The following is a 24,811-nucleotide window of genomic DNA, read 5'->3' as shown; positions in this document are numbered from 1 at the left end:
GTTTTCAGCTCACTAATACACTGAGCGTGTAGGAGATCTGTTTATCGTCGCTTGTCCTGAAATATTGTCAAACACTCCCAGAGTATCTAACACAAACTGGCCTGGTATCGAGGATCATCGGGGTGCACAGCTATGGCCACGTCTCCCAGCATGGTCTCTGGACGGGTGGTGGACACCACCACCTCGGTGTCTAAAATACAGAGAAGAGGATCAATGCACAAACTAGAGGACGCACCGTGTCCCAGGATGGTCGCGCATACGCACCGTGGCCTTCTACGGGGTACGCAAAGCTCAGCATCGCTCCAAACTCCAGCTTGTGTTCATAGCCGGGAACAGACAGCATGGTCCGGCCGGAGAGCTCCTTCCAGTCCACCTGATGATGAGTTCAGGTTATATCAGAGGGACACTCTGCAGCTCGCCTAAAAGCGTACAGCGAGCGCTCCTGTGAGCTTCACCTGCATCAGGTCACGTTAGGTCATGAGACATGCAAACACATGAAGGTTTCATTGTTCACGAGGAGGCAAAGAGCAGGTTCTGTTTTCAGCACACAGACGGTCTCTGAGTTCTTCCATAACCTTTAGATTTATGATGACATTAACGTCCGTGTGCTGAGGAACACCAGGCACAATCAAACATGTACACGTCCTTATATAAAAAAGACACTTATATACAAGTTATATACATGTTGTTAATCAATCTGAAAGCTGTCTGGACACGAGTAACTTTAGGTCGGGGAGAAGACACATCACTGTCTCTATTATTCTGTCCACTTGCTGCATTTGCTGTCATTCATGTGAAGCTGTCTCACCTCTATGTCAGAGATGGCCGACTCCAGGGCACAGCTCCAGCTGACCAAACCCTCGGAGCGATAAATCAGACCAGAGTCACACAGTCGGACGAACGCTGCAGTTACAGCTCTGCTGAAACCCTGAAATCACATCACAGAAGCAGGACAAACAGTTGAAGGTGCTTCCCCCACTGCAGCCAACTTTACAGCTCAGCTTCAGCGTTTCATGTTCCTGGAGAGGCCACAGGACGGTGCCTCGTTTAGCCTGTGTGTGCCGTGGTGAGGAGGCACAGATGGCTACAAATAAATCTGCCTCACTGGAAACAGGGACGCTGGGAACGACTCATCACCTCCACCCATCGTGTGTATGTGTATGTGCTTACATCGCACCACAGTATTCGTCTCTCTTTGTAGCGCTGCTGCAGGTATTTGTACAGGTTCATAAATCAGCTGGTTAGGATGGTTGAGATCATCTTCCTGGGGCGGCTTCATACATAAACTGCAGAGTAAGGAACCAGAGCAGGAACGTGACTCTTACTGGGTCCATAGTGAAGCAGGCTCTGCTCCAGTCCAGAGACGCTCCGAGCTTCCTCAGCTGGTGGTAGATCTCGTCTCCTTTCCTGCAACAGAGGCTCGAAACTCAGCAAACAGCAGCAGGCCACACAGATGTGCTCAGAAGTCCAGATGTGAAGACTCACTCGTTCTTCCACTTCCACACCTCCTCCAGAAACTCGTCCCTCGTAAAGTCTCGTCTGTGCTTCCCCGTTTGCCTCAGCAGTCTCCTCTCCACCACCGTCTAAAGCACGAGCACATCGACACTCAGCACCGAGCATGTGCCACAACGCCACAATTTATAGCCTCACAAATGGAATATAAATGTGTGATCTTTAGCAGTTTCCATATTTCGATGTTACTCTGAGACACCTGACAACATGTGATCACGTCATTACGCGTACCTGCGTTGCGATACCTGCGTGGTCACATCCAGGCACCCACAGCACTCTGCAGCCCTGCATGCGTCTCCTGATGGATACAAACACATGAGCTCAGAGAACAACGACCACACGCTGCTCTGCTGTTCATAGTTACCATCGAACCAGCGCGTCCTCCACAGCTACTGTCAGAGCGTGGCCCAGGTGCAGAGTGCCAGTCACGTTTGGTGGAGGAACGCACAGAGAGAAGGTCTGATCCACAGCGTGGGGCAGCCGTCCCTGAGAGCAGGAAACACGTTACTCGTGTGCACGTGTGCCTGTGTGCACGTGTGCACACAGGCACACATGCACGTGTGCACACTCGCTCTGCAGAACAACTTTGTCCTTCGCTGTAAATATATCGTAGTACTGTTGCTCTGCTTTAGTAACGTGTACTTTCTAATTATTGAATTATTGACTTCTAAACACAAATAAAATGAAAGGATTAAAAAAACATGTTCAGATTCAAATGAAGCTGAAGGTGGACGTCTGAGACTGAGTGAAGTCTTTGATGGATAACTTGAATACAATCAGATCACTGACTCAGGCTCACAGTGTGATCACGTCTCAGCACTTTTCTGTTTTTACAATCACAATGATCGTCTGAAGGCCCAGAAAAATGCACAACAGATTTATTTATAGATCGTTATGGCTTTTACCATGATCGTCATATTTTATTCGACCTTTATTATTATTTATTTATTTTAAGTTATTACAATTAGAACGGACAGGAAAGATGAGGGACAGAGAAGTTGGGGAGAAGAGGAGGAAAAACTCGAGATGAAGAGGGAGAAAAACAACAGTGAACATCAGCTTCATCACCTGCCGAGAGAAAAACAAAACAACACAGGAGGAAATCACAGCAAGCTGCCTTCTCCTGTCAAAGGAACAGAAGAATGTTTTTTCTACAGTAAAAATAATTATTGTAGAAAAAACAAACTGCTTTACAGTGAATAAAGAGAGCGCTGCTGGCAGGACAAGCTCAGAAAGTACATCAAGTTCACTTTGATGCCTGAAATATGAAGTAATCGTATGTTCTGAAAACTGTGACAAATACAAATGTTTTCTGATCAGTGCTCCAAAACAGTTCATCCATTTTCTGCATCACTAAATAAAAAGTATTTATTTGCTATTATTAGCATTAAAGCTGAGCTGATTAACCACTTACTCAGTTTGTTTCATAGAAACTGCATTAAAGTGAATTCATTTCTAACTGCAACAGTAACAATTTGATGTAACAAGTTGACATGTTTACATGTTGCTCAGGACTGAAGAATCCCTCTCTCTCCCACCACTGATACCAGCTGGACTCCACGTACTCCGGACTGTAACATGATGGGAACGGTAAGCTAGTGTCTGTAGGGGAAGAAAAAGGACTTTCAGAGCCTGTGAGGAGAAGAGAGCGCCGAGCCAACAGAGGTCACGGGAGAGTCACCTTTCTTTGCCCCAGGAGGTGTCGGAGCGGTGTAAGCAATCTTCTGCTTCTCGCTCCACTTCACTGCTTCACCTTCAGCACTCTGCAAACAGAAACAGAGCGTGTGTAACTGGCAGCTTCAGCTGTCGCATTTATTCTCTCATAACTATATTTATGACATCATGGAGCGCATTAGCACAGCACTGAACGAGTCAACACGGCTGAAACACAAACGTGTGTAATTGTCTCCTAAACCCAATAACTGGTAGTGTTACCCTCAAGACGTCCAGTCAAGTGTTTGAGTTAACAGCCAATGACTGTCTCACATCACTGTGGAGGAATTTTAGCCCGCTCTGCTTTGCATGATTGTTTCCATTCAGACACATTGGACAGATTTTCCAGCACGAACAGCCACACATGGCTGTGAAGGTTTGAATAACTTTAATAAATGAAAGCATCATTTAAAGACATAAAGACCTGGATGGCCGCTAACTTTCTGCTTCTTAATTCAGATAAAACTGAGGTCATTGTACTCGGCGCTGAAAAGCTTAGAAATATGGTATCTAAGCAGATTCTTACTCTGGATGGCATTACCTTGGCCTCCAGTAACACTGTGAGGAACCTTGGAGTCATTTTTGACCAGGACATGTCCTTCAACACACACATTAAACAAATATGTAAGACTGCTTTCTTCCATTTGTGCAACATCTCTAAAATTAGAAATATCCTGTCTCAGAGTGACGCTGAAAAACTAGTTCATGCATTTATTACTTCCAGGCTGGACTACTGTAATTCATTATTATCAGGAAGTCCTAAAAACTCCCTGAAAAGCCTTCAGCTGATCCAAAATGCTGCAGCAAGAGTCCTGACAGGGACTAGAAAGAGAGAGCAGATTTCTCCTGTTTTGGCTTCCTGTTGAATCCAGAATTCAAAATCCTGCTCCTCACATACAAGGTCTTAAATAATCAGGCCCCATCTTATCTTAATGACCTTGTAGTACCATATCACCCTATTAGAGCACTTCGCTCCCACTCTGCAGGCCTACTTGTTGTTCCTAGAGTATTTAAAAGTAGAGGCAGAGGTAACTCATGAGTGCAGCATTAAACTATTCCCTCTAACTTACGCCATGCTGACTCGACAGGATGCCCTCCTCCCGCGCTCGTCTGCGCCTCTGCTTCTCGGCGTGGGGCCGTGCAGTGAAGTTTGTGTGAGAAGCTTTAGGTGGGGTGCTGGAACAGAGTCTGGCTGCCCTCCTCAGACTCGGACCGGGACCTGTCCTCCACATCCTCGGGAACTTTACACGCTGGAATGCCCACGCATGCCAGCCACAGCCGTGTAACGTCACTACTCTGTCCCTGCCAACCTGAGGAGAGACGTTTGTATGGAAGCTTTACACAAAATTAAATCCGCGACAAAACGATGTTCCGGTATGGTTTGGTGCTGTTTGTTGACGGGATATTATATCTTCACGGACAACAGGAAACGCACTTGGTCCGTCTGGAAATATCTTCCCCACAGCGTTTCAAGTTAAAGCTAAGAGGAACCGGAACATCCTTCCCGAGTTTAAAAATAAAATAAATAGTGGAAACAAAGTTTTCTATCCAGCTAACTATCTAAACCATTTTAATTCCACACATAATATAATGATATAGCCCAGCGACTACTGTCATGTGATTATTTTTGTGGGTGTTGATGGTTCCCATAGCTGACAGTTGTAACGAGGAGCCGTACGTTTCCGTTCCGACCCTGGCTAACGCGTTTAGTGCTTTGACTGTAGCCACCGCTGTCCCACCTCGTAACTGTGGGTTGACATTTTTCCATTCAGTGCGATTTTTGGAGTTAAAGAGCGGAAGGTTAGTCGGTTAGCTGTCGACTAACGCGGTGTCGCTCATTGTTGACGCTCTGCTTCGTTTCTTTTAAGCTAGTTGACGGTAGCGTTAGCAAAGCAGCTGCAGGGATGGCGGAGGTTCCAGGAACATCCAGTGAGACCATAACGGAGACCGTTCAGACGAGCACGCCGCCGCCGCCCCAGCAGGTAAACGATGCACAGCTGTTCGTGAGACAGGTGGACTGGCAGCCAGTGACAGTGTCCATTAAAGACACAGCGTTCATGTTATTACGGGGGAAGCTTCGTGAGGCCTGATAGTTAGTTACGTTAGGCTTATTTAAATGACAGGGCTGCTAGTAGCGCGGTAGCATTATGGAAAGCCGATAGCGGGCTAAGTGCTGAATAGCTCAGCGCTGCTGTGTGAAAGTTAAACAGCTTTCAGTTAACAACCCGAATCTGTAGTATTGTTGCATAACGTCTAAAGTAGCAGGAGCATCCGGTTTACATGTTAAATACACTCTGTTCAAATTTCAAGTTGTACTGTTCAGATAAACAGTCAGACCTCCGTTAACTGACATCCCCACAGTTGGTTAGACGGGCCCGTCTGTAGGCACCACGGGGCAGAGGGATGGTCTCTGCTAGCTTACATGCCCGGTGACCCCAGCTTTGTGCCATGTCTGAGGCAGGTGCTCTTTAATAGTTTGTTTACGGTACCGTAAACCCCCTTAACCCCTCCCAACCCTCACGGCTTGACCTCTTTTTAAATTTGTTGCGCATTTTTATTTGTTTTTAAATATGTGCATAGTCACGTTTGACTTTTAAATAAGAAGTCTTAAAGGATATTAAGAGACATACTTTGTGTATCATTTTACACAAATCTTCGTAATGATGCAGACTGTTTACTGCAGATGTTGTCATAAGAAGTATTTCAATAGTTGCAATTTATTTTAAGTTAGGCCTTTAAAATAGTCAGAATTTGCCTAACTGATGGTCATGGTACATAGACAGATCTTCTGCTCTGAGCATTCAAAGCACTTTCCACAACTTAGCCAATTAGCACTTGTACCTGTCTAACAGTCATACACAGTCTGATGCATCAGAGGAATAAGTCCTCGGGTTCGTATCTGGAGCAGACGGGGATTGAACCACCAACCCTCAGTAGGTGACCTGCTCCATCACCTGAGCAAGGACATGTTTTACTTTCAGAGAGCAGGAAACAATAGCAGAGACAACAAGAAGGTCCTACAAATGATAGATGTCATTGAGTGTGACTGCAGGATTCACAGTTCACACTGTGGTTTGTTTGCGATGTCTCACAGTAGACCTCTTACATGTTACAGGAGGGACGAAGCTTGACAATCAAGTTGAGGAAGAGGAAGACTGAGAAGAAGGTGGAGTGGTCCAGTGACACTGTCGACAACGAGCATTTGGGAAGAAGGTCTTCAAAGTGTGAGTTTATCTTTCTCGTTAGCACACAGGCTAAGAAACGTAATTAAGCATTTCAAATATGTCTGCCACCAGTTTTCAGTGTTTTGCTCTGTTACATTTCAGGAGGAACAAACGTATTGGATCTACTTTTCCTTTTCCTGTTTAGGTTCAGTGCCAAAGCTTGCACTGTGGTATATTTTCTGATTGTGGTGGTTTCACAGTGGGGTCGTTGTTATCAGGGGTTTTCTGTGGGCGTCCAGTGGCTCGTCTGGTGGGATTCTGCAGAATATGAAATAATTGAGTCGTCATAAAAAAATTAGATCACAAAAACAACACAGCTGATATTTTACTCTCATGCTGAGTTTGGAACAAAGGAATATTCGGGCTGCAGAGTCCTGAAAAAGCTGCTTCATGAAGTTTGTCCTTGAAAGAAACTCAGTTTGGACGTTTTCCTCTGAACTGTGTGATTTTATTATCAGGACAGAAAGGAAGACAAAACAAAAACTAGTTTGAAATGACAATAAAGTGCACTGGCTATGCTGCCCAGCACCGTTTGTACTGCCGCGCTGCTTTTTATTTATTGTTGTATCATTAACTTTCCCCTCAGCACGGTTGAACCTGTGTGTCCACAGCAGAGACTGTACTCAGCCAAATGATGCACACTTATTCATAAAGCCTGGACCACATACACCTGCGCACCAGGAGTGACTGTACACATGGTTTCCTGTTTAACTGCAGTATATGACATGCATGAAGTAATTACAAGTAGTAGCTGTAGCGAACGTGCTTCAGCGTGTCGCGATTGCATCTCATTAATTTCCCCACGACATGATCGAGGCTCAACTATTTCATTTTAATAGCCTTAATCTCTCTCAGCACCGTGCACGTGAGTAACGTGCACTAAAATGGAGCTAAAGCCCTGAGTGGACCTCCTGCCTCAGCATCCGTCTGCACACTTACATCAAACACACAGTTTGATCACATGCTCCTGCAGTTACTGTTTCTGACGTGAAAGTATTTTTAATTTTCAAGCTTCGTCTGCGCCCGTGGCATCATGAGCTGCTTGTTGTGTTTCAGGCTGCTGCATTTACGAGAAGCCCCGACAGTTTGGAGAGTCTTCCTCCGAGAGCGAGGGCGACGACGACGACGAAGGCTGCGGCAGCGCTCACTGCATCCTGGGCCACGGCAGGAGAGGCCATGGACAGACGGGGGGTGGGGGGACAACAGTACCCCCAAACTCTGGGGGGTCGCACTCGCACTAACAAAAGCAGGGCTGATTGTGTGGTCTGAGGGCTCTTTGGCGCCACGACAATGACACATTAAAAACAAACAAACTGCACTCTTGTTTTAGTTTAGTTTCATCACTGAGGTTCAGCCTGACGACCGGGCGTCAGCCCGAGTCTGAAAGTCCCAGCTGCTGCCGCTCCTCTCGGGGAAAGTCACAGCCACGTCACGGGCTCGTGGAAAATACTTTGCCGACCTCAAAGCGTGTTTGCTGTTGTGCCAACTTAAATATGAAGCATAGACTGGCAACACGTTCAAATCGCATCGTGATTCTAATTGAAATCAAATGAGTTTCAGCGTTTTTCAATCAGCTCCACTCAGTGTGCATCACTGCTCAGCCTGCCGACCTAACACACTCGGAAAATAAGCTCTGAGCTTTGAGCTTTATTTGGTTTTATTGAGTTGTGCTGGCAGGTTCCTTTATGATCTTCATCCAGGTGATGCGTATCAACCCCGTGATCTGGAGGTTTGAAAGGATTATTTAGAAAAGAAAAATAAAAAGAGCATAAAAGTTATTTCTGCACCCAGAAGAGCTTCACAGCTCTATAACAGTCTACACGCATCACTTCCTGTTGCTTCCTACAACTTTAAATCATTAAAAAGTCATTAGTAGCAACGTGATTGGTTCTGAATCAGCTGAGTGCTGACTCTCCCCAGCAGCATGTGGGACTTTCTGACTGCAAGGCATCAGTTTGGAAAAGGTGACAGCAGAAAGAGGCCGTTCAAAGCTGTCTGCTCGCAGAGTTAAATGTATATAATACAGCATATTGTTTTTTTTAAAATGTAGTTTTCTAATTTATTTGCTGCTCTTCATTCTGACATGTACCTGAGCCCGGCGGGTTAAATACTGGACATTTAGATTCGCTTCATATTTGTCTTTTCTGAGCTGAACAATGAGCCACGGCTCTGACTCCAGTGTGGTTCACTGAGGTGGGCTTGTGTCAGCTGCTTTTCTATCTTCACTGTATGGAGAGAAGTTTGCTTCTGTGTACAACACGATCCACATGTGTAAACTAACATTTACTAATGTGTACAATAATTTGTGCTTTTTCAGGGGCACCACAGACAAATATAAACGATCTGACCACATGTAAAACCTTTTACAAATGCGTACACCCAGACCTGAATAAATACTGATTATTTATGCACAGTTTAAGTTCAGCTTTACGAATCCAATAATTTTACTTTTCAAAAACCTTTGTGTACAAATGTCTACATGTAACGTCTCTCACTCATTTAAAAACATTACATGTGTGGATGTGCACAAATCACCTCGCACGCCAGCGTGGGGTTGTGAGACAGATTTAGCCGTGCCAGCTTGATCCACAAATATGAGATGCACCAAGCTCCCAGTGTAAACTGCTTCAAGTGTAGACCTGCGTTTCTTTTTCTAAATAAACAGAACAGCTCATTCAGTTCTGTTCAGTTTCATTTACACAGCCCCAAATCACAACAACAGTTTTGTTTTTTATACTGTAAGGCAGACCCTACAATAACACATGCAGAGAAAAACCCAACAATCATATGACCCCCTATGAGCAGCACTTTGGCGACAGTGGGAAGGAAAAACTCCCTTTTAACAGGAAGAAACCTCCAGCAGAACCAGGCTCAGGGAGGGGCGGGGCCATCTGCTGTGATTGGTTGGGGTGAGAGAAGGAAGACAGGATAAAAGACATGCTGTGGAAGAGAGACAGAGATTAATAACAGATATGATTCAATACAGAGAGGTCTGTTAACACATAGTGAGTGAGAAAGGTGACTGGAAAGGAAAAACTCAATGCATCATGGGAATCCCCCGGCAGCCTACATCTATTGCAGCATAACTAAGGGAGGATTCAGGGTCACCTGGTCCAGCCCTAACTATATGCTTTAGCAAAAAGGAAAGTTTGAAGCCTAATCTTGAAAGTAGAGATAGTGTCTGTCTCCTGGATCCAAACTGGAAGCTGGTTCCACAGAAGAGGGGCCTGAAAACTGAAGGCTCTGCCTCCCATTCTACTTTTAAATACTCTAGGAACAACAAGTAGGCCTGCAGAGCGGGAGCGAAGTGCTCTAATAGGGTGATATGGTACTACAAGGTCATTAAGATAAGATGGGGCCTGATTATTTAAGACCTTGTATGTGAGGAGCAGGATTTTGAATTCTGGATTTAACAGGAAGCCAAAACAGGCTTACATGGGCATGCGATCTGTGCGTATCAGGGATTCATCCAAACGTATTTCAGGTTTTTTGAGTAAGTGAGAGAAATGTTACGTGTAGTTTTGGACATTTTTACACACAGAAAGGTTTTTGAAAGGTGGATTTGTGAAGCTGATCTTAATGAACTGTGTAAATGATCAGAATGTCTTCAGGTTTTGATGAATTTTTAAAATAGTTTTACATGTGGTCAGGTTGCTTCGTATTTGTGTGTGGATTGAAGTGTGAGCTAATGAAAACACAAATTACTGCACAGATTTGTAAATGTTAGTTTCCTCTTGTGGATCATGTTGTACACACTGACAACCCTTATCAGGTAAACCTCTCTCCATTAGGCTGTGGAAGGCATGCTCACAATAACACTAACTAATCGAGGCAGCAGATACGAATTAGTGTGTCCCATTCAAATGGACCCATATTCAAAACAAAGTATTTTGCAGGATTAGTGCCTTTCTGTAAAGTGTTCCCATAATCAGCACCACCTTTTACTGTATTAGGAAGCAGCTCTACAAAAACAAAGTGAGGGAAAATAGAATAAAGTCAAACATTTAGATGATTGAAATATAGTAAACACAGTTTAATCATGAGTACATACGCATGCTACAATGTTTCAATTTACATACAAAACTGCTTTAAATGAGTTTCTAACTACTGTTGTATAACTTTGCAGATTAGTCACACAAATCCATCTTGTTTCGTGTCCCATCGTCTGATTTTTATCAGACTTTGGCAGTGAGCTGGTTATAAATACAAATATTAACTAAGCTTATATATTTCAGAATTTACTGATTATAGGCTTGTTTCTTTTTTAAAAACCTTTAATGTCATTGGAGTCAAAATCAGTATTGTTTTAGCTCGTTGGATTCTTGAAGACAGTCTCATGTGTGATGAGGATGTTTATGTTGGATGAATTAAAGAGCTGATTTGGTCGGGATCACGTAAGCCTGGATTAGTCAGACTAGATCTGAAGACTGGAGGCCTGGAGGAGAGACACGGTCGCCTTACTTCCAGAAGTTTAGCTCCGCCCTTCCTCTGCGACTCTTATTTACAATCACTATTCTGACCAAAGCTCATTAACACAGGAGGAGGCGGGGTCTGTTTTACCTTTAAACACTTTCATGGTTTAGTTTTGTTTGATTAAATTCTTCGTGTCCACTGGATGAAACCAGTCTGCCAACGTGAGATTTGAGTACGACTGCGTTTTCATTTTTCTTTCCTTTGGTAGGCGTGGCGTTCACAGGCAGTGGTTGTCAGCAGCAGCAGGGAAAAGTAAGAAGTTGTGTGTGCACTCATTCACTACAGTGTTCACTGAGCTGCGTGTCAGCCAGAAAAGCCTCGGTGAGGGCGAGGGGTGTTTGTGCTTTTCCTGCTGCGCTCGCTGGTTCCCTCGCTGTGAGGTAAAGACAGAGCTTTACATGATTGGAGGTTTGTTGCTGACCTGAGTACATATGTAACTGGCTAACGTGGCACAGAGAGCGGCGGTGAAGCTGCGTGAATACTGGCCCAGACGTGTCTGCTGTGACACTCCATCATCATCATCATCCTCGTCCAGGATGGGTTCAGACCGTGGGTTATATTCACTCATCTCCACACACATTGTTACATTTGTACATTGTTCTTGTAACAGTGTTGCAGCTTTCTGTACATATACAACGAATACACTGAGATCAGATTTAATGTGAATTAAAGTTTTGAACTGTGATTAAAGATGTCTCACTGGTGTGTGACACAGGAACAAATGTCATGTCCCATCAGGTCTCCCCAGTGGACTAAAGGACAAATCTGTGAGTAAAATCACTTTCATTTATCCAGCACCAACCCACAACAGCAGGTAACGACCCCACAGACCTGACAAAGATAAAAACACCCAAATTGTAGCTTCCACTGTGAAAACAAATGGTTGTCATGCTTCTCAGTCACGTCCTCAGCCTCACCTTGGCTTAAGGTTTAAAGGTTGGCCAGTGTGCTGACAGCTGATTCGAGTTTCCTGTTGGTGGAGACGTGTCCAACATCAGCTGACAAAAACATTACAGCTTAGTTATTTGCAACTTTGCACTTCCAGTACTGTGACCTCCTACATTGCTTCACTGTTCTGTTGCTATCTTTATTTCTTTCCAGCAGAAGCCAGCAGCTGTTTCCTGGCTGCTTTGTTCTTTAGCCTCTAAAGGCCCAATGATTGTGACCGCTCAAGTGACACCAGTGCCACCTAGTGGTCGGTGTAAAAGCCAAACTTTCACTGTCAAGTCTTTGTCACGACTCCATGATTTGTTCCATTTGAAGGGTGAGATGTGTGCACTAACATTTGAAATGTTAAAGGTTTCTGAATGGCCCTCTCGCTGCAGTATTTATGTATTTTGACCAATCACAGTCCAGGGGAGTACCTTTCCTAGGTCTAGAGCCTAGAGACAGAAATGGGACTCGTAAAAGTGTGTAAAAAACCCAAACTCACGTGTGTGTGTGTGTGTGATACTAACCAGATAAAGACGTGTTTCACAGGAAATAGGACAAATAAAGATTGCTCCTTCATGTGAGCCCCGCCTTAGTTTGTCAGAATCAAGCTGAGATTTAAAACTGATGTTTTTATTCTTCATGATCTACTAAACACAGCTAACTTTACCTACAGACTATTACATCATCAACATCCCACAGTGAATAAATACCTTAGTTATAGTTTAAACTACCCAAGAGTCTTTTTAATGCAGGTTTAATTTCACATGACGGCTCGTGGTGACTTTACAGCGTGATGTGGCAGGTATCGATCATCTGAAACTAACTACAGGCTACAGAGGTTCACGCAGACTAAGATGCTTTTAGGTCACCTGTCAGAGAACCATCAGTGTTACATCTGATCTGAAGAACGCACTGACCACTTAATTAGTTCTGGCAGTTAAAAAGCTCATCAGCTCTGTGCAAGTACATGTCCCAGCATGAATGGAAGTAAAACAACGCATCAATCATTTAAAACAACCAGGTTTAGCGTGGTGGCTTCAGTGTGGTACTGCACTCTGGCTACAAACGGTCGTTCCAGCACAATCCACATAAACCACCAGAGTTTCAGGATTTCAGCTGAGAAGGATGGCAGCTAGAAATCTTTCCCTGCTTTGTTTCTTCCAGGTTAACACAAGTGATCAGGCAGGTGATACAATAACAAAGAAGTATACACACAGACTTGTGAAGGTTTGGTGTAACCTGTTTACTTGAACAATATTATAAAATCAAACATTTTCAAACACTTAAATGTTTCATTATGTGGCCAAAAACTGGAAAAAGATTAAGATCGTAAGATTAAGGAAAAAATACCATGTCATTATTTGAATTGTGATGGACAAATATAGCATGGCCGAAGGATCCAATGATGCCCTTTAAAGCTGCCTCCTCTGAGGACTCTATGTTACAGTAAGAGGAGAGCAGCAGATCTCCTACCTTAAACTATCAGCAGACTCTGTTGTGCTGTGAGGTGCAGTGTCAGTGAGGGTTTACGCCATATTTTCATCAATAGTCTGTAGTTTTGTTATACGTCATGCACAAATAAGACACAAATACTTCAGTTAACTTTGCCCAAAGGCTTCATCATCGCACAGGCTGAGCTGAAGTCCATCAGTGTTATTGAATAAATGGTTCAGCGGCACAGACTTAAACACAGTAATATATAAGAGAGTAGTGTAAATGGAAAAGCCCTCCGTGACATGTCTGTGGAGGGAAAGTGCGACGACGCTGTGAGTATATATCATGGCACAGGAAACAACAAAAGTAGAATCTAAGTGTACACAGAAGAAAGTCAGCGGCTGGTTTTGTTCCCAGAATCTCACATAACCTCACAGGAAGCAACAACGATGCTCCTTCAACGAGTTCATAGTTTGAATCGGCTGCAAACGCCAAGGTTTCAGAAGCTTCTACAGCTCAGACCTGCTGTCACCGAACATCTGCTCACTTATTAACGAGCAGCAACCATCTCCATGCTGATCTTTTGCTCTTTGTCTAAAAAGAAATTTAAATTGCAGACGACTCTTGGCTCTAATACAGTCCATGCTGTAGTGTGCGTGTCTGGAGTAGCTATAGCTCACCAGCTGCTAGCTCAGATCTCCTGCAGCTACACAAACATTCACAGTAGCTCCCTGCTCCACTGAGCGAGCCGGTACTGTGTCCTGGATACAAACTCACAGGTCAGTACCATCACAGAGGCTAAACCAGGGGTGGGACCTCCAGGCCTTGAGAGCCGGTGTCCTGCAGGTTTTAGATCTCACCCTGGGTCAACAGTTCATTACCAGCCTCTGGAGACCTTCAGGACATGTTGGGGTCATTTAAATCAGCTGTGTTGGATCAAGGACATCTAAAACCTGCAGGACGTGCACGCTCCTGCTATAAACGATGCAGAAGACCGATACTGAACTCTGCTGACATGGATGGTGCAGGAATAACTTCCTGGTTTCCCAGCAGCCTGTCAGGCTTGCAGTGGTAGAGTGTTGAACAGGGAACAAAGGTTAAAGTCAAGCAAATGTACGTGGCCGAGCTTCAGTTGAGTTCAAACTGAGCGGGGCCATACGGCAGATCTAAATTTGCCCCCCACACAATGAACACGGTCAGAAGAGCTAAACATCAGGAGGCACACTGAAACTGGCCAGTGGATGCAGGAGCAAACAGGTGGTGCTGTTCAGTGAGACTTCTGTTCAGAGTTTATTCCTGCTCCTCGTTTAAGACACCCAAAGATATTTCTGCTTCACCTAAAGTGTCTCAGCGAGGCTCTCGTCATAAATGCTGCATCTGTCCTCTCTAAGATCTGTTGTTCCACGTTCTCACCAACACAACGCATCAGCTGGTCTCAGATCAAGTGACTGTCTCGTGGGAACAGTAGTGCCACAAACAAGAAGAAAATAGAAACGGGTACCTGCTGGTGTTTCCTGTTTCACTAAAGCTTTCTCTGAACATTCATGAGCTCTTCTGCTGTCGATTACAACAGTTATCAGTGACAACAGTGAGATCAACTGAACACAGATCTGTAGTGCTGGACGTAAAGTGCCACAAGTATCATTTCTCTGAATATGAAATTAATGTGCAATACAATCTTAAGTTACGCTGCAGTCCACGCGCTGCAGTCCACACGCTGTCAGTCCCACCGCTGTGATGTCAGAGGGCTGCAGGAGGTGTGGTACAGCTGGACTACTGGTGGTGCCAGCAAATTCTCTCCACCTGTGGAAGACACACACCAAATAAACAGACGATCAGGAGACCACAGCGATCACTGCACGTGTGCATGCTGCCTGGTGTAGCTCAACGATGAGCTAAGACTTAACTGTAACACGTGGTTGTTGCCTCTGTTTTAAAACTACCACAAACTAAACTGATCAAGAGCGCAGGTTTAATGAAATCCTGTTGACTGTGACGTGAACACCTGAGATTTGTCCCAAAAACAGAACCTAAAGAAACTGCCTCTGAAACCAACCTGCTGACAGTTTGGTTAAAACAACTTCCTGTTCTGAGCTCTCAGGTCACGTCTTTAGAAATAATGAAATCTAAAATCATCAGTCTGATACACAACAAGGGTTTCAGCCTACAAATGCAGGACAGTGACAGAGATTTCTTCATATCTTGCAGCATTGCTTTCCAACACTGGCTCTGTGGACCCTGAAGACACCGTTATGCTGTCAGTCAGGTCCCCTGTGCTGATTATTGCTTTTTTAAAAACAAAATCAAGCCAGCAGTGTTTAGGAAGCCTAGTCTGTATGGGTCTTTTATTTTGAAAAGTTAAGAGCTTCTCTTTGTTGTTCCAGTGTCTAACCTCATACTTTCCTCATGTGCAGCCTGGCGTGGCTTCTGTTAAAAACAAAAGACCATTTTCACCAGCAGAGGCACATCTGGAGGAGCTGCCAGCTCTGAGACAGTCTCACCAGTGTCCTGTTCAGCTCTTCTACCACTGAACATGTTTCCATCTCAGAGCTGAAAGTTAAACAGAAGGCCTTATCACTGCTGCATGTTTGCCTCTGGTAGTTATTTGGGAATTTAATTTGAAGCTCCAATCTACATGAATGAGAAGAATGCTGCTACTTTTACTGCTCTGTCAGTGGGACATAAAAACTCCATGTTGAGAAGTACAGTCAATCTGATAAAGACACTTACAAAGTTAGACGTCCTTTCCCCAAAGTCAGATTTAAAATGCTTCTTATAGTGCATGTTTTTATTTTACTTTGCTTCATTCAAGACGGGGCCTGAGCCAAACATGTCAACGATCCTCGTCAAACATGAAAGTTTACATGGTCTCAATAGCAAATGTTTAAACGTACGTCTCACACAAAACAACATAACATTATATCACTGTAGCTGTTTATACATGTTCTGCTTGTTTATTGTGTAAGTGATGATGGGAATGAGGTGAATAGTGGGATTCAATAGAGTGTTGAGCATTGGGTATATATGGGTTATACTTCTTCCTACTCCATCTCAGACTTAATAATTGTCATTTAGACTGTTTTATTTTCTTTATTTGTTTTATCTGAGCACATACGTGTGTGTATTTACATATATTTGTTTTTGTAAATGCAAGTATGTGTACTTGTGTATATATTGTTTTTTTCTGTATATGTCTGAAACAAAGATATAATACATAAGGCACATTAAATACAGAGGGACACACGTTTGGTTCACATAAACACATGTAGTTAAATCACCAACAGGCTGCAGGTAGGGCTGGGTTTAACGATTTTAGTTTGAATAAAGTGAAATTGATTCATTTAATCCTGAATCAACTTTTAAATATAAATGTGTTTAATTACAAATGACAGAATCTCAGCTTAAAGCTCATTAAAGTATTTAAACAACCAGCAAACAGCTAAAACAGGAAATGAGAGCAGGTAAACGCACTCGACACAAAGTAAACACACAGCGTGGATCGTTCACCCGACTGTGTTTCATCCTGTTACTTTGACAGAAAGGCATCTGCTGTGATGCTCACACCTCTGATCAAGTCTTTGTTTTTATACATAAATATATACTGATGAGCAGAACTTTAATATGTCTGACTGTGTCAAAATGTAATCAAATGTAATCAGTTATAAAACCAGTGAGGATTCACTGACGCAGGCCTTCAGAGTCACTCTCAGCAGCAGCTCGCACACCTGCCCTTTGAGGGTAATTCAGTGTCCATGAACAAGTCAATTACTCACTGAATGCCATACAAGAGACAGAAACACAGCTCTATGCAGACGGGTATTTGTTCTTATGTGGAATGTAAACCTTTTCTACATGAATCAATCTCTGCAGCAACAATGTCTGCGTGCTCTTTAACGCAGCACTTTGTGTTGCTTTAACTCTGTAAATGATCCAAATGTGTAGTAATGAATTTGAGGTTCTCCTCCTTTAGAAACGGTGATTTTGTCGGTGTGCTTTGGATCATCACGCTGGAGTATTCCTGGGAGAGCTTTTGTCAGATTATTTTGGTCACTGGTGTCGTTTATATCTGTCATCTGAGTACTTCAGCTGTGGAGACGACACATTCATTGTTAACATCAGAAAGTTCATCTTGGTCTTTTCTGATCAAAGAAAGCACTCCCAGGATTTATTCGATTTCATCTCATGCTCTTTAACTAATATTCATTTTTTAATAAACTGAAAAGCAAGTTGTTGTTTTTCCCTTTGGATGCAATCCATAGTTGCTGTTATGCAACCTCTTCCTCGCTGAATGAACTCTCAGTAATAACGGCTCCACTGAGTCTAAAGCACGTGTATGTTTTCAGGGCTAGCCTGTGGAGGTAGCATGGGCTTACTTTAGAAAAGCCACTTCAGCCCGTTGTACGTCTCCTGATTACTGCTGCAGCTCTGTGGTTTGTTTTGGCTGGTCACACACAGCACAGACGGGCAGATACACTCAGGAAGTAGAACATCCACTAATCCCAGTTCAATCATTTAATCAACAATCATCCTGAAGGCAGCTCCCAACATGAGGACATAACCAAATTATTAAATAAACCTAACTTCAGTCTCGAGTTATTCATCATAGTCACACATTGTAAACTCCGTCAGCTTTCCTGACGTGGATTGAAATGCTTGGATGTGAGCATGTGCAGTAGCCCAATGTTGATGTCAGAGTAGAAGACAGAAACCCCTCAGTGCAGCATAAAACGGTAAATGGTCTGTATTTGTAGAGCGCTTTACTCGTCCCTAAGGACCCCAAAGCGCTGTACACTACACCCAGTCATCCACCCATTCACACACTGGTGATGGCAGCTACATGTAGCCACAGCCACCCTGGGGCGCACTGACAGAGGCGAGGCTGCCGGACACTGGCGCCACCGGGCCCTCTGACCACCACCAGTAGGGTGAAGTGTCTCGCCCAAGGACACAACGACCGAGACTCTTTTGTCCCCATGACAGAACAGAGAAAAGCGACTCATAGTGTGTTAAAATATTGATATTTCTTTTATTCATTCATCTTCCAGAAGAGAGAGACCTCTGCACAGCTCAGACGCCAGCTGCAAGAGCTCTCTAACATTAGAATCATAAACTGTGCTTCATATAGGTTTTATTTTGGTACTTTACACGTCACACAGTCTCAAACATTGCTTATATGGCAAGTTCCTCATTTCAGTGTCTTATCTATTAATATGGCTGTGCACTAAAACTTCCTGTTGTTCAGTCTGGCTGAGTTAGTTTGTGAGTTAAACGTGGCCTTGCTCTACAAGCCTTTATTAAAGTACATAAAACAATATAATAGGAAAATAAGGATACTAAGGATATTGATTTCATGACACCGGCAACCTTCTGATTACAAGACGAACGCCCAACTCTTGAGCCACGTTTGCCCCCTAAAAAAACATAAAGAGCATCAATGCTGGATTTGAAGTTTTCTTTTAAGCTGGTAATAAGTGTGTAAAAAAATGTGCAGCTGACATCATCTAATGTTTGTTAAAGTTAGTTTCCCAGCACTATCTCAGCTAATCGGTGCTTCACAGTTAGACTTAACCATGAGGGAATATTAGGGCCACACTGAGAATAAAGTCAGAAGCTTGAGATTCATCTCAAAATGCTATTCTGCCTTGTGACAACAACAACTTTAATCTCCACATTTTGAATAATACATATATTTTTATTCTTAACGGGCCTAATACTCCGTCACATTGGGGAGAGAAACTTGTACTGAATGTGTCGAGGCTTTGTTGCACAGCCAACAGCAGCTTTTCTTACACCAACATATTTTAGTTATTTCAACTAACAGTGAAAGTAAACAAGTTGGCGCCCTCTTTCTGTTTTGCTCGAGCTGACAGAGTGAATGTAGTTTGATCCTCCAGGTGTTTGCAGAAGGTAAACTCCATACAAATAACCACGGCTGTGTAAACTTAGCTGCAGAGCTCACACTCAGTGAAGTTTGTGTGTGTGAAGCCTAGCAGACAGCTGAGAGTGGGTCTTATTCACAACACACAATAATTCAATCTTGACAGGGAAATAAGTGGTTCCTCCCAGAGCAGGTCTGAGCTCCGAACTGGTTTCACTCAGAGAATGTTTTTGTGTTTCACTTGGTAACAGGGTTCAAATAGATCCAGGATGTCCCTGCTGTGTTTGTGTTGGATGAGCATTTTCCTCTTCTTCTTACAGTAGTTGATCAACTTACAGACTCGTAGTGTGTAACTGTGTAACAACTGCTAGCCCCTACACAGTAAACAGCTGTATTATTCTGAAGCTTGGACAAAAAATCAACACAATGTTACAGAATAAAATTAAATCTGATAACTTTGACAAATATAACAAGAATAAAGGGACTCACCTTTAATTGGTCTTTACCTTGTCTGTGACAGACACAGGCTTGTCTTTGTGCTCCTTAGTGTCTCTCGTGTCATCAGTGTCCTTTCCTGTCTGGTCATTCTCTTCCTCATCACCTAGCATCACACTCTGTCGAACACTGACAGAGATCACCAACGCCTGAATGATGCCATAGATCAGGGCAAACTGCAGGAGATACTCCTGGATCAACCAGAGTAATCCTGCCATTCCAACTGTGGCGACAATAAACATCGCCATGCCATGAAACCACAGTCTCAGCGCTCCCTGGACACCCAGCACCTCCAGGATGAGCTTGGCGGGAGGTGACACAGTCCACAGGAAGCCAACAACAAACAGGTCGAACAAGTGGCGTAGGAAGTTAAAGCAGATCTCGTAGTGCTCTGGAACGATCTCCACGTTCCAGCTGTGTGCAAACAGTCGAAAAGGGGAAGTCAGCTGAGAGGGAGAAGGGGTGGGGGACGGAGGGGGGGTCCCATAATCAGAAAAGTCTCCATCAGTATCACGCTCCCGTGGATCTCCAGTCCCACCGTCACGTTTCCGGTGTCGTAGTCCACTTGGCTCAGTTTTCCTTGGCCACAGATAAGAAGTTGGAAGATATCTATCCCACCACCTGGGAACCAGCACAGTCTCAGTCTCTGGCTTCCCTGCCGCCAGAGCTTCAGTTTTAATGGGCTGAAGCTTCTCCTGCGCCTCCCAGTACTCCTCTACTGGACTGCCTAGTTCATGCTGGCGTCCCCATGAGCCCCAGATCCAAGCCGTGATGCCCCAACCACCACTGCCACGCAGCTTCTGGCGCTCAGCTGTCAAAACGTTAGTGTCCTTTGACCTGGCACCGCTGCTGCCCCACGAGCGGACCCACCCCCACGCTTTGCCCACCACAGCTGTCATGTCTGCTCGCGTAGAGCTCGGTTAAAGTTCTCACGTCCTGTCGGCTTCCCGAGCCTCAGAGAAAAGCATGCGCGTCGGTGCAGTTATGAAGTTGAAATACTTGTTCAGGAGGCCTCAGGCGTGGGCAACGTGACGTCCTCGGGTCATCGCCGCACCTGTGGGTGTGTTCGAGCAGTTCAGCAGACAAAAGGTTACACTCGCCCCCACCCTACATTACTTACAGGCTCTGCTCTTAACGAGACGCCACCATTAAAGTCCAGGAGAACAGTCTACATGTTGGGTTTCAGCTGACAACCTGCGAGGCTGCTTTCAGTGTTTCAGCGACACCTTAGCACAGAGGAGCTGGGAAAGTTGACGAAAGCTTCAGCTCAGTGTTAGCCAGCAGTTAGCTTATTCTTTGGCCAGCCCGTCCTAACAAAAAAACAAAAACTTTTTTCAGTCTCTCGAAACGCATTTGTTAACTCCTCAAACACGTAGAAAGGTTGGTTTACGCGTGCAGTCCGGTGTCCAGCTCCACGTCAACATCACGCAGCTTTGCTAACACACAGCGGTCAGCTGGCCTACAGCTTACTCACCACTGAGCGAGCTAAAGTTTACCTCACATATGATTTTTCGGTGTGAATAAACCTGTCGGTGATAAACGTCAGTAGCTAAAAGCTCACCTTCGCCGCTGTTAGCTGCTAGCTGTGTTAGTTGTCAGAACCCAGCTAGCGCTACTCGTTAGCATGAGATAACTCGATAAACAGACTAGTTGCTCTGCTTCAGGACGTCGTGGCTCAAATGTCCTCTGTGGAGAGAAAGGTCCGAGTCCACTTAAAGCTAGGGGACGGCAGGTACCACTAATAGCACTGCTAGCAAGCACAAAAAGGTCGACTGAACAGTTTCCCCGCTCATTACGAGAACAAAGGCGACGAACTACCGGGTCGCGTTCAGCCTTCAAAATAAAACCATGGTTACCGTCAGCGGATCAGCCTCACGTGAGCCTCACCCTCTTCAGTGATGCTGTCAATGTGTAAATTTAGCTTTGCACGTCAATTTCACGGAGGCAGATTTTATATCAGTTCAGTGTAGAAATACGTGACCAAGCTTTCAGCTCGGCCTTTTATTCCTTTGCATGAGATCGTTTAATGTTGGATAATTTTGCCACATCACTAACATTAAATTCCAGTTTAGCCATGTGCAGCACTTTAATACAGCCTTCAGTCACCCATCAGTAAGGTTTCACACATTCATATAAGTAGAATGATGCTGCACTGATGTGTAAGAGACAGTAAACCCAAAAGCTGCTTGGGGATTATACAGTTACAACCATCTGATCATGCAGGAGAACTTATGGCTAAACTGTCACCCACTGAGATTAGCTTCCAAAGCACACTGCTGTGAGTTTACTGTGATCAACCCACTGAAGAAAATAGCCATTGGTCGTGTGTGGTCAACCTTTATTGTCCTTAAATACAGTGGTTTAAAAACAAGTTCAACATTAACACAGATGAAGACACGTGGCTTATAGCAATGGAAGATGTGCACTGCTCCAGCTTGATGCTTCCATCAGATGACCGACGAGGATCTTCAGTGTTGGGAGTGCCACCTCTGCAGGTACACACCTGTCAAAGGACAAAAATGCATTGAGACATTTAAGGGGGTGGGGGGAACTCATCGTCACAGAGTGTAGTACATCTCCAACTTACAGCACACACACTGCATCTGATACTGCAGCAATGATCATTTGAATAATCCACCTACTCACACCAACCTGCTTTCTGCTCATGAAGGCCATCCAGCTGGGGCTGCTACAGTCATGCCTGCCAAGAAAACAGTGATGAAATCACAAGCTCTTTCTCATCCTTATATGCAGGAAACGCTGCAGTCTGAGTGTCTCAGTGCGCTGCGAGTAGACTTCAGTTAACATCAGTAGAACCGAATAACTGAATCATCATCGACCAGACTCAGGAAACAGCAGCTCCATTTCAACAAGCTTGGATCATTTGAATACACAGGCTTAAACAGATAGTTTAGTATAATCTGTTCATGATGAAGTATGGTCAGAGGTGACCCAAAATGAACACGTTTCTTACTTACAGACATGGAGACCAGCTGTGTGCAGACGAGCTACAGGACAAAAGAAAGCACCATTAGCACCTAACTTATACCAGTGAACACATTCAGGGAAACCATGTATATGGATGCTTTACCCATTTACTGCAAACACTTCAGACGTGTTACATGACTGTACAACTTCTCCCCATGAGAATCAGTAAGGTCCCAGATGACTGGGACTCTTGTTTCAAACATCTGAAGTATTAAATGGTAAATGTGTTTTTATGTTTGACATGTTACAAGTTCGGAGACTGTTAATCAAGTGCATACTGCAGTATGACTACCTTTACTCAAAGCAATGAAACAAGCTTTAAGTGTGTTCTCTTTGTTGGACAGATTTGAAGAAAGCCCAGCCATGATTTCATGTCTGTAATGTGCAGTAAATGGGCTGCTGTGGGTTTTGTGGTCAGTGCACTGTGAAAACATCTTCATGCTTCTCAGAGACTCTAGTCTATGCAATCATCATCCCACATTAAGGCACAGAACAACGTTTAGAGTCCAGGCTTACCCAGAAGAGCTATGTCCAGCAGATAAAACCATGCTGAGGTGCCTGCAGAGTACAAAGGAGAGTTTCAGAACTAGCTCTGATTGTAGCATTCACATGTTAAGAAGTAAAATGCTGTTCAGTGCACTGTGAAAGAGCTTCATTGTGTATTCAGAGACTCTAGTCTTATGAATCATCATATCAGCATACTACTTTCTCCATCTCATTAGAGGATCTTTCTAACACTCACCGTCAGCTCGCAGCTGCAGACTCCACACTGTTCTGCATCTGCTCTTTGCAGCTTTCTGGAAAGCAGAGGATGCAATTTACAGTCAGTTTAGTTTTTATATGGTAAACGTTCCCTTTAGAGCCATAGTCCATCTTCAGAAACATCTACTTCACAGCGAGGCCTTAGAGCCCTACAAAATTTATTTCCAGGGCTTTAATACATTTTTAAATATACCAGCTTCACTGTGCTAGGGCAGGTAACCGCATCTCACCAGCAGAATTACTGTGTACGGCTCTAATTAGCTTGCTTTGTAAAATGGTATTACCTTACCCCAGTTAACTGCTACACATTTGCACTGATTACAATTTAAATGGAAAAAACGCATATTTCACCTGCTTTGCACCACGTGTCGATGCGGACATGAGCTGTTAGCTGGACAATTTAGCATTTTAATACTGCCCGATTATAGCGCTTTACTCCAGCATAGCCTAAAGCTACGGTAAAGTATCTGATTAATAATAGATTACTCATATCTACTAGTAATTTAAATTAAAATCGACACCGAAAACAACCTTTGATGTAATACTCACACTCCTCCCCTAGCTTCTCCGGAGGTAGGCTCTGCAGACTCACTGCCCTAACGCCACGTTTTCTGCACAGAAACGAACAGGACCGCAACGAGGCCAGGCTCCTGGCCACGTGCTGGGCACCTGGCCCGCGGGTCACGTGCCGCTCGTCCCTCGCGCTCTGCAGCCTGACTCTGACCACAGAGCTCTCCGAATAAACCCCCCATTATCAACTCAGAGGTTAATCTGTGTAAACGCTAAAGCCTTGAACATCAGCTCCTCCTCCCTCCACAGCCAGGACCCAAAGGCTGAGCACGAGCGCGCCCAGGGCTTATATATCCGGGTCCTTCACCGCTACCGGACTTTTGGTGACCCGAAAAATGCCTGTTTTGGCCTGAATAATGCCTGTTTGGAAGTCAGGCCCCAAAGAAAATGTGAACACTTCATAACGCTGTCAGTTTGTGTAAACAAGCTATGATACACAGATACGATATATTTAAAATACCATACACAAGAGAGCTACGAGATTAAAACAATACACCAAATCTCCCCCCCCCACACACACACACACACACGACATAAATAAACTTAAAAACGAACAAATAATCACGATGGGTGGGTTAGTCCACTCTTTAAGCTTTTTTCCACCTCCTACTCCTTCAAATAAGTTCTGATTTCACTGTAACGTCAATAATGTGTAAAAGGCGAGATGTTCACAATAAGCGAACTTCTCAGGCCACCAATAAAGCTCAGTGAAAGGGCTTTACTGGTGAGAGGAGGAGGCCTGCTGCACCAAACCTATTTTTCTAATGAAAATGGCAAACTACACTGACTGATTTCATCTGATACCCACACACGAAGAATTAAGTTAGAA

At 44.2% G+C, this 24,811-nt stretch overlaps 3 protein-coding genes, 1 long non-coding RNA gene and 1 other non-coding gene across 5 annotated transcripts in view; 1 reads left to right on the top strand and 4 right to left on the bottom strand.

The window, feature by feature from the left end:
* Positions 1 to 4,781, bottom strand: part of vars2 (valyl-tRNA synthetase 2, mitochondrial) — a 20,572-nt gene extending 15,791 nt beyond the window's left edge. Inside the window, exons 1-10 of the mRNA XM_087835536.1 lie at positions 4,296 to 4,781; positions 3,194 to 3,275; positions 3,014 to 3,114; positions 1,877 to 1,998; positions 1,744 to 1,810; positions 1,486 to 1,583; positions 1,326 to 1,407; positions 809 to 928; positions 265 to 373; positions 102 to 190 (exon numbers count right to left, since the gene is read on the bottom strand). Of these exons, the coding sequence (XP_087691662.1) occupies positions 102 to 190; positions 265 to 373; positions 809 to 928; positions 1,326 to 1,407; positions 1,486 to 1,583; positions 1,744 to 1,810; positions 1,877 to 1,998; positions 3,014 to 3,114; positions 3,194 to 3,275; positions 4,296 to 4,457 (1,032 nt within the window). The 5' untranslated portion in view covers positions 4,458 to 4,781. The remainder of the gene's footprint in view (positions 1 to 101; positions 191 to 264; positions 374 to 808; positions 929 to 1,325; positions 1,408 to 1,485; positions 1,584 to 1,743; positions 1,811 to 1,876; positions 1,999 to 3,013; positions 3,115 to 3,193; positions 3,276 to 4,295) is intronic.
* On the top strand, positions 4,608 to 8,084 carry ppp1r11 (protein phosphatase 1, regulatory (inhibitor) subunit 11). Its single transcript, XM_087835537.1, has 3 exons — positions 4,608 to 5,207; positions 6,341 to 6,449; positions 7,506 to 8,084. The coding sequence occupies exons 1-3, from the start codon at positions 5,130 to 5,132 to the stop codon at positions 7,688 to 7,690; spliced, it is 372 nt and encodes a 123-aa protein (XP_087691663.1). The 5' UTR covers positions 4,608 to 5,129; the 3' UTR covers positions 7,691 to 8,084.
* An 11,572-nt stretch (positions 8,085 to 19,656) lies between these two features.
* c22h6orf47 (chromosome 22 C6orf47 homolog) lies at positions 19,657 to 21,489 on the bottom strand. The gene is made up of 2 exons (XM_035916002.2): positions 21,224 to 21,489; positions 19,657 to 20,972 (listed from the first exon to the last, which is right to left on the bottom strand). Exon 2 carries the CDS (start codon positions 20,559 to 20,561, stop codon positions 19,659 to 19,661), a length of 903 nt encoding a protein of 300 aa, XP_035771895.2. The 5' UTR covers positions 20,562 to 20,972; positions 21,224 to 21,489; the 3' UTR covers positions 19,657 to 19,658.
* An 825-nt stretch (positions 21,490 to 22,314) lies between these two features.
* Positions 22,315 to 24,237, bottom strand: LOC102799500 (uncharacterized). The gene is made up of 5 exons (XR_015717065.1): positions 23,962 to 24,237; positions 23,393 to 23,447; positions 23,167 to 23,208; positions 22,641 to 22,670; positions 22,315 to 22,363 (listed from the first exon to the last, which is right to left on the bottom strand). It is a non-coding gene; the product is annotated as an uncharacterized LOC102799500 (long non-coding RNA).
* Positions 23,062 to 23,128, bottom strand: LOC118455884 (small nucleolar RNA SNORD52). The gene has a single exon (XR_004844282.1). It is a non-coding gene; the product is annotated as a small nucleolar RNA SNORD52 (small nucleolar RNA).
* Positions 24,238 to 24,811: the final 574 nt, after the last annotated feature.

This window comes from Neolamprologus brichardi, chromosome 22, assembly GCF_056152115.1.
Source record: "Neolamprologus brichardi isolate AB-2024 chromosome 22, ASM5615211v1, whole genome shotgun sequence".
NCBI classification, from domain to species: Eukaryota; Metazoa; Chordata; class Actinopteri; order Cichliformes; family Cichlidae; genus Neolamprologus; species Neolamprologus brichardi.
The sequence above is the reverse complement of the archived record's forward strand: the minus strand, read 5'-3'. Positions and strand labels throughout refer to the sequence as shown.

Coding starts and splice junctions, on each gene's coding strand:
- ppp1r11 (XM_087835537.1), top strand. CDS start 5,130: ATGGCGGAGGTTCCAGGAACATCCAGTGAGACCATAACGGAGACCGTT. Junction 5,208..6,340: donor CGCCGCCGCCGCCCCAGCAG/GTAAACGATGCA, acceptor TACATGTTACAG/GAGGGACGAAGCTTGACAAT. Junction 6,450..7,505: donor GGGAAGAAGGTCTTCAAAGT/GTGAGTTTATCT, acceptor GTTGTGTTTCAG/GCTGCTGCATTTACGAGAAG.
- c22h6orf47 (XM_035916002.2), bottom strand. CDS start 20,561: ATGACAGCTGTGGTGGGCAAAGCGTGGGGGTGGGTCCGCTCGTGGGGC.